This window comes from Monodon monoceros, unplaced genomic scaffold (assembly GCF_005190385.1).
Source record: "Monodon monoceros isolate NGI ecotype Baffin Bay Population unplaced genomic scaffold, NGI_Narwhal_1 Super_Scaffold_7, whole genome shotgun sequence".
NCBI lineage: Eukaryota > Metazoa > Chordata > Mammalia > Artiodactyla > Monodontidae > Monodon > Monodon monoceros.
In genome coordinates, this window is record NW_021703784.1 from 58289820 (window position 1) to 58302421 (window position 12602).

The 12602-nt window shown below is 37.4% G+C and overlaps 1 protein-coding gene across 4 annotated transcripts in view; it reads right to left on the minus strand.

Annotated features, from left to right (window-relative positions):
* The window catches only part of NUP98 (nucleoporin 98), a 98537-nt gene that overhangs the window by 37615 nt on the left and 48320 nt on the right, over positions 1 to 12602 (minus strand). For all 4 annotated transcript variants that reach the window (XM_029207535.1, XM_029207534.1, XM_029207533.1 and 1 more), the window contains one exon: positions 12086 to 12273. In XM_029207535.1, coding sequence (XP_029063368.1) covers positions 12086 to 12273 — 188 coding nt within the window. The remainder of the gene's footprint in view (positions 1 to 12085; positions 12274 to 12602) is intronic.

Here is a 12602-nt window from a genome sequence, read left to right on the forward strand (position 1 = left end):
GTCATGATGTTATTAAATAAGTATTAAGTAAGCCAATGAAATAGGCACTTGACAATAAAAAATTATTTCCATGAAAAATAAAAGTTGCTCTCCTATTAATGGTAGACTAGGTAATGCAGACTAATTCTCCTAGGAAGGACTACCAGAAAACTCAGAGCTCTTTCTAGGCATTAAGAGGCAACAAGATAGTAAAAAATGACTGTACCAGCAACCTGGGGGGACAGTGGTACGGGGAGCTGTCCGATATTTTGGGTTGCTTTTCTCCTGGAGACTTTTCGGATCCAAAGGGAAGGCTGAGAGGCTGATGGTGAACTTGACAAGTCTTGTGGGACCAGGGAGGCAGAGATGAGTCTAGAGCCACCAACGGGGTGGGTCACTAGTAAATGCCACTTGTTTTGTGTTGGGACCTGAAAAGTCTCTACCCCTGGAGTTAAGAAAGAACTAAAAGTAAAAAGCACATGGTCCTAAGTTCAGCTATGACTCATTTCATAAGCACTGTCATAAAAAAAGAAAAAAAAACTCTGAAGGTCAATATCATCATCCTTGAATTCCAGTTACTGCCAGTTTTCTTCAAAGAAGATAAATGGCCAATAAGCACATAAGACACACAACATCATAAAGGGAATGCAAATTACAAGCATGAGGTACCACTTCACCCCCACTACAATGGCTGTTATAAACAGACAGACATACCAGAAAATAACAAGAGCTGACAAAGATATGGAGAAAATTAAAACATTGTGCACTGCTGGTGGGAATGTAAAATGGTGCAGCGGCTATGGAAAACAGTTTGGCAGTTCTTTTTTTCTTTGTTTTTTAACATCTTTAGTGGAGTATAATTGCTCTACAATGGTGTTAGTTTCTGCTTTATAACAAAGTGAATCAGCCATACATATACATATATCCCCACACCTCCTCCTTCTTGCGTCTCCCTCCCACACTCCCTACCCCACCACTCTAGGTGGTCACAAAGCATGGAGCTGATCTCCCTGTGTTATGCAGCTGTTTCCCACTAGCTACCGATTTTACATATGGTAGTGTATATATGTCCATGCCACTCTCTCACTTCGTCCCAGCTTATCCTTCCCCCTCCCCGTGTCCTCAAGTCCATTCTCTATGTCTGCGTCTTTATTCCTGTCCTGCCCCTAGGTTCTTCAGAACCAATTTTTTCTTTTTTTCAGATTCCATATTTATGTGTTAGTATACGGTATTTGTTTTTCTCTTTCTGACTTACTTCACTCTGTATGACAGACTCTAGGTCCATCCACCTCACTACAAATAACTCAATTTCGTTTCTTTTTATGGCTGAGTAATAGTCCATTGTATATATGTGACACATCTTCTTTATCCATTCACCTGTCAATGGACACTTAGGTTGCTTCCATGTCCTGGCTATTGTAAACAGAGCTGCAATGAACACTGTGGTACATGACTCTTTTTGAATTATGGTTTTCTCAGGGTATATGCCCAGTAGTGGGATTGCCGGGTCATATGGTAGTTCTATTTTTAGTTTTTTAAGGAACCTCCATACTGTTCTCCAGAATGGCTGTATCAATTTACATTCCTACCAACAGTGTAAGAAGGTTCCCTTTTCTCCACACCCTCTCCAGTGTTTTTTGTAGATTTTTTTGATGATGGTCATTCTGACTGGTGTGAGGTGATACCTCCTTGTAGTTTTGATTTGCATTTCTCTAATGATTAGTGATGCTGAGCATCCCTTCATGTGTTTGTTGCCAATCTGTATATCTTCTTTGGAAAAATATCTATTTAGGTCTTCTGCCTATTTCTGGATTGGGTTGTTTGTTTTTTGGATATTAAGCTGCATGAGCTGCTTGTAAATTTTAGACATTAATCCTTTGTCAGTTGCTTTGTTTGCAAATATCTTCTCCCATTCTGAGGGTTGTCTCTTCGTCTTGTTTATGGCTTTCTTTGCTGTGCAAGAGCTTTTAAGTTTCATTAGATCCCATCTGTTTTTGTTTTTATTTCCATTTCTCTAGAAGGTGGGCCAAAAAGGATCTTGCTGTGATTTATGTCAAAGAGTGTTCTTCCTATGTTTTCCTCTAAGAGTTTTATAGTGTCTGGCCTTACATTTATGTCTTTAATCCATTTTGAGTTTATTTTTGTGTATGGTGTTAGGGAGTGTTCTAATTTCATTCTTTTACATGTAGCTGTCCAGTTTTCCCAGCACCACTTATTAAAGAGACTGTCTTTTCTCCACTGTATATTCGTGCCTCCTTTATCAAAAACAAGGTGACTATATGTGGGTGGGTTTATCTCTGGGCTTTCTATCCTGTTCCATTGATCTATATGTCTGTTTTTGTGCCAGTACCATACTGTCTTGATGACTGTAGCTTTGTAGTATAGTCTGAAGTCCAGGAGCCTGATTCCTCCAGCTCCATTTTTCTTTCTCAAGATTGCTTTGGCTCTTCGGGGTCTTTTGTGTTTCCATACAAATTGTGAAATTTTTTTCTTCTAGTTCTGTGAAAAATGCCATTGGTAGTTTGATAGGGATTGCATTGAATCTGTAGATGCTTTGGGTAGCATAGTCATTTTCACAATGTTGATTCTTCCAATCCAAGAACATGGTATATCTCTCCACATGTTTGTAACATCTTTAATTTCTTTCATCAGTGTCTTCTAGTTTTCTGCATACATACAAGTCTTTTGTCTCCTTAGGTAGGTTTATTCCTAGGTATTTTATTCTTTTTGTGGCAGTGGTAAATGGGAATGTTTCCTTAATTTCTCTTTCAGATTTTACATCATCTTTCACCATCTGAAGAGTTTGAGAAGGACAGGTGTTAGCTCTTCTCTAAATGTTTGCTGGAATTCGTCTGTGAAGCCACCTGGTCCTGGGCTTTTGTTTGTTGGAAGCTTTCTAATCACAGTCTCAATTTCAGTGCTTGTCATTGGTCTGTTTATATTTTCTCTCTCTTCCTGGTTCAGGCTCGGAAGGTTGTGCTTTTCTAAGAATTTGTCCATTTCTTCCAGGTTGTCCATTTTATTGGCATATAATTGCTTGTAGTAATCTCTCATGATCCTTTGTATTTCTGCAGTTAGTTGTTATTTCTCCTTTTTCATTTCTAATTCTACTGATTTGAGTCTTCTCCCTTTTTTCTTGATGAGTCTGGCTAATGGTTTATCAATTTTGTTTATCTTCTCAAAGAACCAGCTTTTAGTTTTATTGATCTTTGCTATCATTTCCTTCATTTCTTTTTCATTTATTTCTGATCTGATATTTATGATTTCTTTCCTTCAGCTAACTTTGGGGTTTTTTTTGTTCTTCTTTCTCTAATTGCTTTAGGTATAACGTTCTGTTGTTTATTTGAGATGTTTCTTGTTTCTTGAGGCAGGATTGTTTATTTGAGATGTTTCTTGAGGCAGGATTGTTTATTTGAGATGTTTCTTGAGGCAGGAATGTATTGCTATAAACTTCCGTCTTAAGAAATGCTTTTGCTGCATCCCATAGGTTTTGGGTCGTTGTGTTTTCTTCATTGTCATTTGTTTCTAGGTATTTTTTGATTTCCTCTTTGATTTCTTCAGTGATCTCTTGGTTATTTAGTAGTGTACTGTTTAGCCTCCATGTGTTTGTATTTCTTTTTACAGATTTTTTTCTGTAATTGATACGTAGTCTCATAGTGTTGTGGTTGGAAAAGATACTTGATACAATTTCAATTTTCTTAAATTTACCAAGGCTTGATTTGTGACCCAAGATATGATCTATCCTGGAGAATGTTCCATGAGCACTTGAGAAGAAAGTATATTCTGTTATTTTTGGATGGAATGTCCTGTATCAATTAAGTCCATCTTGTTTAATATATCATTTAAAGCTTGTGCTTCCTTATTTAATTTTCATTTTGTATGATCTGTCCATTGGTGAAGGTGGGGTGTTAAAGTCCCCTACTATGATTGTGTTACTGTTGATTTCCCCTTTTATGGCTGTAAGCATTTGCCTTATGTATTGAGGTGCTTCTATGTTGGGTGCATAAATATTTACAAATGTTATATCTTCTTCTTGGATCGATCCCTTGATCATTATGTAGTGTCCTTCTTCGTCTCTTGTAATAGTGTTTATTTTAAAGACTATGTTGTCTGACATGAGAATTGCTACTCCAGCTTTCTTTTGATTTCCATTTGTATGGAATATCTTTTTCCATCCCCTCACTTTCAGTCTGTATGTGTCCCTAGGTCTGAAGTGGGTCTCTTGTAGACAGCATATATACACGTCTTGTCTTTGTATCCATTCAGCCAATCTATGCCTTTTGGTTGGAGTATTTAATCTATTTACATTTAAGGTAGTTATCGATATGTACGTTCCTATTACCATTTTCTTAATTGTTTTGGGTTTGTTATTGTAGGTCTTTTCCTTCTCTTGTGTTTCCTGCCTAGAGAAGTTCCTTTAGCATTTGTTGTAAAGTTGATTTGGTGGTGCTGAATTCTCTTAGCTTTTGCTTGTCTGTAAAGGTTTTAATTTCTCCGTCAAATCTGAATGAGATCCTTGCTGGGTAGAGTATTCTTGGTTGTAGGTTTTTCCCTTTCATCACTTTAAGTATATCATGCCACTCCCTTCTGGCTTGTAGAGTTTCTGCTGACAAATCAGCTGTTAACCTTATGGGAGTTCCCTTGTATGTTATTTGTTGTTTTTCCCTTGCTGCTTTCAGTAAGTTTTCTTTGTCTTTAATTTTTGCCAATTTGATTACTATGTTAACCTGATGGGGATTCCCTTATATGTTATTTGTTGTTTTTCCCTTGCTGCTTTTAGTATGTTTTCTTTGTATTTAATTTTTGATAGTTTGATGAATATGTGTCTTGGCGTCTTTCTCCTTGGATTTATCCTGTATGGGACTCTGTGCTTCCTGGACTTGATTAACTATTTCCTTTCCCGTATTAGGGAAGTTTTCAAATATAATCTCTTCAAATATTTTCTCAGTCCCTTTCTTTTTCTCTTCCTCTTCTGGGACCCCTATAATTCGAACGTTGGTGTGTTTAATGTTGTCCCAGAGGTCTCTGAGACTGTCCTCAATTCTTTTCATTTGTTTTTCTTTATTTTGCTCTGGGGTAGTTATTTCCACTACTTTATCTTCCAGGTCATTTATCCGTTCTTCTGCCTCATTTATTCTGCTATTGATTCCTTCTAGAGAATTTTTAATTTCTTTTATTGTGTTGTTCATCATTGTTTGGTTTGCTCTTTAGGTCTTCTAGGTCCTTGTTAAACGTTTCTTGTATTTTCTCCATTCTATTTCCAAGGTTTTGGATCATCTTTACTATCATTACTCTGAATTGTTTTTCAGGTAGCCTGAACAGTTTGGCAGTTCTTTAAAAGGTTAAGTATAGAATCAATGTATGACCAAACCATTCAAGTCCTGGATATATACTCAAAGGAATTGAAACTGGGACTCTGATACTTGTACACCAACATTTATAGCAGCAGTATTCACATAGCTGAAAGGTGGAAACAACCCAAAAGTCCATCAATAGATGGAATGGATAAACAAAATGTGGGTTAACCATACAGTGGAATATTATTCAGCCTTAAAAAGAAATGAAGTTCTGGGCTTCCCTGGTGGCGCAGTGGTTGAGAGTCTGCCTGCCGATGCAGGGGACACGGGTTCATTCCCTGGTCTGGGAAGATCCCACATGCCGCAGAGCAGCTACGACCGTGAGCCATGGCCGCTGAGCCTGCGTGTCTGGAGCCTGTGCTCTACAACGGGAGAGGCCACAACAGTGAGAGGCCCACGTACCGCCAAAAAAAGAAAAAAAACAAAAAACAAAAGAAATGGAAGTTCTGATACATGCTACAACTTAATGAACCTCTAAAACATTATGCCAACTAATGAGAACATACTGTATAGCACAGGGAACTCTACTTAATGCACTGTGCTGACATGAATGGGAAGGAAGTCCAAAAGGGAGGGGATATGTGTATATGTATGGCTGATTCATTTTGCTGTACAGCAGAAACTACACAACATTGTAAAGCAACTATACTCCAATAAAATTTAAACAAATAAAACATTATGCCAAGTAAAATAATCCAGACATGAAAGAAAGAATAAATTCTGTATGATTCTCTGTATATGAGGTATCTAAAATAGGCAAATTCTTACAGACAGGAGGTAATATAAAGGTTAAGAGGTTAACAGGTTTCTTCTTCTGTGGGAAGAAGAAAATAGGGAATTATCACATGGCAGGTACAGAGTTTCTGTTTGGGATGATGAAGTTCTGGAGGTACTGGTGGTGATAGTTACACAATATTGTAAATATACTTAACACCACTGAACTGTAATTGTACGTAACATAAATTTTACCATTTTAACCATTTTCATGTATATTTTACCACAATAAAAATTAGTAAGTAAAAAAATCACAAGTCATTCACGCACACATTTGTAAAAGCTGTTAAATATTAAAATAGATAAATTTAGGAAAACTGAAGATGTGTTTATATACGTTTTTGTGATTTGGAGGTTAAGGAAATAAAGTAACTGAAATATCCAAACCAAATAAATCACTATGTATGTAGAAGACCTAAATGATTAGCAAGCTTAGTTTAATTTAATATCCCCATACCCAACAATTATGGAATAAATATTCTTTTCAAATACACATGGAATGTTTATGAAAACTAACCACATGTTGGACTATTAAAGCAAGCCACAAGTTTCAAAGAACTGAAATCACCTGAAGTACTCTTTTCTTTTGCACATAAGCTAGAAATCAGTAACAAAGAGATAACTTAAAAATCTCCATGTTAGGAATTTATATTCTTGAATAACCCAAGGCTCAAAAAACCCTATGAAAATCAGAAAGCATTTATCATATAATTATTTTTTGAACATTAAGAGTACTCCATATCAAAACTTGTAGAGTACAAATAGAGCTGAACTAAAAGGGAAATTTACATCTCTAAATGCATAATTAATATTTGAAAAGAAGGAAAGCTGAAAATAAAAGCTAAGCATCCATTTAGACAAAGGACAGAAAATTAAATACCATAAAAAGAGGGGGGGAATGGACCTCCCTGGTGGCACAGTGGTTAAGAATCCGCCTGCCAACGCAGGGGACATGGGTTCGAGCCCCGGTCCATGAAGATCCTACATGCTGCGGAGCAACTAAGCCTGTGCACCACAACTACTGAGCCTGAGCTCTAGAGCCTGCAAGCCACAACTACTCAGCCCGCACACCCAGAGCCCATGCTCCACAACAAGAGAAGCCACCGCAACGAGAAGCCTGTGCAGCGCAACGAAGAGTAGCCCCCGCTCGCCACAACTAGAGAAAAGCCCGCGTGCAGGCAACAAAGAACCAATGCAGCCAAAAATAAAATAAATAAATTTTTTTTAAAAAAGAGGGGGGAATGGACTAAAAATAAGTATTAGTGAAAATATGATAAATAAAATTAAAAATTAATGAAAGAGGAATTAGACTCGAGAGCATCAATAATGCCAGAAGTTAGTTCTTTGAAGTGGTCAATAAAACTGGTAGATCCCTGACCACATTGCTAAAATGAGAAGGCACAAAATACCCACATGTCAGGAATGAAAACACAGACATCCCCACAGATTCTACTAAAATGAAAAAGACAGTAAGGATATTTTTAAACAACTTTATGCCAGTAAGTTTGAAATTTTAATGAGCTGAAATGAATATTATAAGAACATAACTTGTGAAAAATGACTCAAAAAAATGAAAAAGCTGATGTCCTATAACTTTAAAGTCAATAATTAAAACAAAACACTTTACTACAAGTAATACTTCAGACTCGTATCTTCACTAGTATCCAACATCTAATGGAAGGGGGGGTGGGGAAAGGCCTATCTTACCCAAAGTCTTCCAGAGAATAGAGGAAATGATACAATTTGTGAGGTCAGCCTAATTTTTATACCAAAACTGGGTAAGGAAATTATAAGACAGGAACATCCAAGACAATCTAAATCAGGAACACAGAAGGCAAAAAAAGTCCTGGACAAAATTTTACATGGTGAACTCTACAAGAAAGTAAGTTGGGCTTCCCTGGTGGCACAGTGGTTGAGAATCTGCCTGCCAATGCAGGGGACGCGGGTTCGAGCCCTGGTCCAGGAGGATCCCACATGCCGTGGAGCAACCAGGCCCGTGCGCCACAACTACTGAGCCTGCGCGTCTGGAGCCTGTGCTCCACAACAAGAGAGGCCGCGACAGTGAGTGGCCCCTGCTTGCTGCAACTAGAGAAAAAGCCCTCGCACAGAAACGAAGACCCAACACAGACAAAAATAAATAAATAAATTAATTAATTAGAAAAAAAAGTTAAAAAAAAAAAAAAAAAAGAAAGTAAGTTACCAAACACTATCAGGGTCTATGGAAAGGACTTAGGAGCCAACATAAAAGGGTCCCTTCTGGCCAAAGAGCGAACAACCTAGTGATCACAGAAAATATTAGCTGTAATGGATGGAAACACAGCAACAGGGGTGGGGTGGGGGGCAGGAGAGAAGATGGCTTAATTAAATGTTTCACATGAAGAACATACAAGTAAAAAACAAGGAACGAAATATGAAACATAAAAACAGCATCAGGCAAATGTGAAGAGGACTGGAATCAGAAATATCAAGGTGAGACAGGTACAAAGAACAGACACAAGAAGCCAAAGCACAGAAAAGTGTTGCACAATTTGTGAAGCAAAACTATGTGACTTTGAACACCAGGTTTATTTCAACAATGAAATATTTCATAAGTAAAAACAAGTGACAGATTCATGTATATTTCGCCATATTTACGTCACTGCCCGCACTTGGCTTATAGGAATATAGCGATATAGGAATAAGAGTTACTTGTTTGAACTTGTATTGAACTTGTTTCCCACAACCTTGCTACATTTACTTATTAGTTCAGAATTGACATACAGTAAACAGCACATATGAAGTTTTGACATATGTATAAGTTTTGACATGTGTATATGCCAGTGAAACCATCATCACAATCAAGAAAAACAACACAGCCATAAATACCTAGAAGTCTCCTCATACACCTTGTAATCTCTCCTTTCTATCCCTCCAAGACCTCTCCCTCATGCCCAGGCAACAACTTGCACTTTCCAGTATTTTCTATAAATGGGGCGGTGGGGGGAGAGACTATCTTGATAAATACAAGACAGAATACCATTCAGTCAAGTCATGTTTGAAACAAACATTGAAAAAAAAACTGGAAAATAAAATTATATCCGCTCGAAAAAATATATACGTGTATTTAAAACCAGAAACATAACAAAATACTCCCTCTGCCTGACAGTCTTCCCTATCCCTCTTCAGTTTAAACAACACATCCTCAGAGAAGCTTTCCTTCATCATTCTGTTAGTCTCTCCTACAGTGGCAATCTCTACTTCTGTTACTTGTCTCACCTGTGATTATTTTGTCAACATCTCTCTTCCCCCATAGTTTGTGACAGAGGAATGTGTCTTGTTCACAGCAACTAAGCCCGTGTGCCACAACTACTGAGCCTGTGCTCTACAGCCTGCAAGTCACAACTATTGAGGCCCACATGCCTAGAGCCCATGCTCCACAACAAGAGAAGCCACTGCAATGAGAAGCCCGCGCACTGCAACGAAGAGTAGCCCCTGCTCGCCGCAACTAGAGAAAGCCCTTGCGCAGCAACAAAGACCCAACGCAGCCAAAAAAACAAAAACCCCCACAACACTGTAATCAACTATATTTCAATAAGTTATTTAAAACTTAAAAAAAAGAATAAACACACATGCAAACGAACAAGCATATAACTTGAACAGAGAATCACCTAATACATCAAAGTAGCATTTAAATTCCCTTGGGAATGGTGTAGTTTAACAAATGATGCTGGCATAACTGGCAGGAAAAATAAATAAATAAAAGAACATGGGGAGTTCTGACAAGAGAAAAGATGGGTAAAATTTAAAATAGGGTGGCCAGAGTAGTATTCACCAATGTGACATTTGAGTAAAGAGCAAGAGAGTTAGCTATTACGATTTATGGGGAGAAGTGTTTTAGGCAAAGAGAACAATTGGAGGAAAGATCCAAAGGCAATAATAGCATGCCTTTCTTGTCCTAACAGCAGCAAGGAGATTATGGTGGAGTAAACAGTGAAGACAGTAGTAGATGTGTTTACAGAGGTAATGGAACGTCAGATCTTATAGGGCCTCATATGCCATTGTAAGGAATTCAGCTTTTACTGGGTGAAGTATGAACCACAATTGAGTTTTGGACAGAAAGTGACGTGGTCTGACTTAAACTTCAAAGGAATCACTGTTAGCTTTATTCTGAACAGAATGCAAAGGAACAAAGGTAAAAGCAAAAAAGATCAGTTAGGAGAATATTGCAGTAATTCAGTCAAGAGATGATGGTGCCTTGGGTCAAGGTAATTAGTAGCAGTAAAGGTGGTAAGAATTGGTCAGATTCTGGATAACTTTTAAAGGTAGAACAAAGATTTGCTGATGGCTTAGATATGGGATGTATGAAAAAAGTCAATGATGATTCCAAAATTTTTGGCCTGAGCAACTAGAGTGATAGAAATGCAATTATCTGCAACAGGAAAGGCTTTGGGTGGAACAGCTTTAAGGTGGAAGATCAGTTCAGTTCTGGACATGTTAATTTTGAAATAAATGTCTATTAGACATGCAAGTGGAGATGTTGAGTAGGGCTGGATATTGGATATGAGTCTGGAGTTTGCGAGAGAGGTCCAGGCTGTAGATAAAAGTTTGAGAATTAGACTACAGATGATCAAAAAGTCTTGAATTAAATTAAATCACTTTGGGAGTAAGTAAAGATAATGTGATCAAGAACTGAGCCTAGGGGCACTCCAATTTTAAGAGGCCAGGAAGAAGAGTAACCAGCAAGGGAGACAGAAGGAGCAACCAGTAAGGTAGGAACAAAACTAGAAAAGTGGGGGGTTCCTGGAAGCCACATTTCCAGGAAAGTAAATCAAGGAAAAGTGACAGGTAAACCGTGTACTTCCAATACATCAAGTAAAGACTGTTGAGAGCAACACCACAGAAGTAGAAGCCAGGAAGGGGATACCATATTAACAGCAAAACGTGTGCTTTCCCACTCCAATCCTCTCTATTTGTGTATCATATTTGTAGATCCTAAGACCTGGTGAAATTGCCCTGAAAGTTGTTGATCTAATGACTGGACTAAAAAGGGTGACTCTAAGCCCTTTTTATTTACTCTGTGCCGAACAATTTGCTAAATGCTGGGGAGATAAACGTGAATAATACACAGTCCCTGCCTTCAAAATAATCCAGTGATGTTCTAAAGAAATGCATAAAATCGGACTTTCCATCTTTTCTGAAGCAGCTGTCCAACATACTTTTAAGAGAAAAAAAGGAGTGATTATTTTTTACACTTTATAACATTCACAGACTAAGAACTATAAGAGATGAATTTCTACTTTTCCCCCCAAAGCTTTAAAAAAAAACAAAAAACCTTTCCTTTCTGATTAGAAAAGTATTCGGTATTTAAAAAAAGCCTCTGTGTGTGTTTAGCAATGCATCTAGAAAAATAAACAACTTAGAAATGAAATGCCCTGAAATTACATCTCCAGAAGTTAACTACTGTTGACACTTTGGTATGTATTTTTCTTGTTTTTTTCCCCCATGTATATATATTAACACTCTAATAAGGCATGTTTGCATACTTTAAGTATAATTTTCAATGTTTACCAACAACTCTTCTACATACTTTCCTGAATTTATTTTCAATGTAATTAGTTATTATTATCTAATATCTATATGTGTAGGAATGAAAACAAATGTGTGTATACGTATATATATTTTTTCTTAACTAGTTTGGCCAATTTGAGTTGTAAGAAAACAGTGTCTTCTGCTTAAAACAATGTAAGCACTAGCACTAGCTTATCAAAAACAAAACCAAATAACATGATATAGGCAAAACTTGAAGGATGTTAACCAAAACATGTTAACTATGATTATCTCTGGGAGTGACTGAGTTATTTTTATTCTTCTTCATGATATTCTGTATTTATCACATTAAGAAAAAAATGTATATATAACATTTGTAGCACATTTAAGTAAACAGTTTTATACTTAGTTTATATTAATATTTTACATCTAATTTAACAGAAACTCACTTGGGCATGAATGCTCCATTGGCTAAGGATGGTTCATCGTCATCTAGCCCATCGAAGAGGTGTGACTTGGCTGTGCCTGTTGTTTGTAAAGCCTTTGGTCGGACTCTGGTGGCAGGGCGGGGTGTCAGTTTATAATGCGTAGGTGTTGTGAGAGCCTTCTGGGCTGCTGGATTTGTCGGTTTCAATCTCTGAAAAACAAAAAAATCAAGGACAGTTCTAGTTTAACTCAAATATGATACTGGCCTTAAAAATCAGAAGACCAGAGTTCACACCTCATCTCTGCCATCACCTGCTAGATCCCTCTTGGAGTCTTGGCTCTCAGAACACAAGGATTTCCCACCCAACTTTGTATATAAGAATGCTAATGCTAATTAGCATTCTTACATACAAAGTAATGCTTTGTAACTGAATGCTAATGTACAAAGTAATGCTTTGTAACTGAATGCTAATGTAACTGTCTTTATTTCTCTATAATTGATTTTCATTCATCTCCCCAGCCCCCATTTCAATGGGTTTG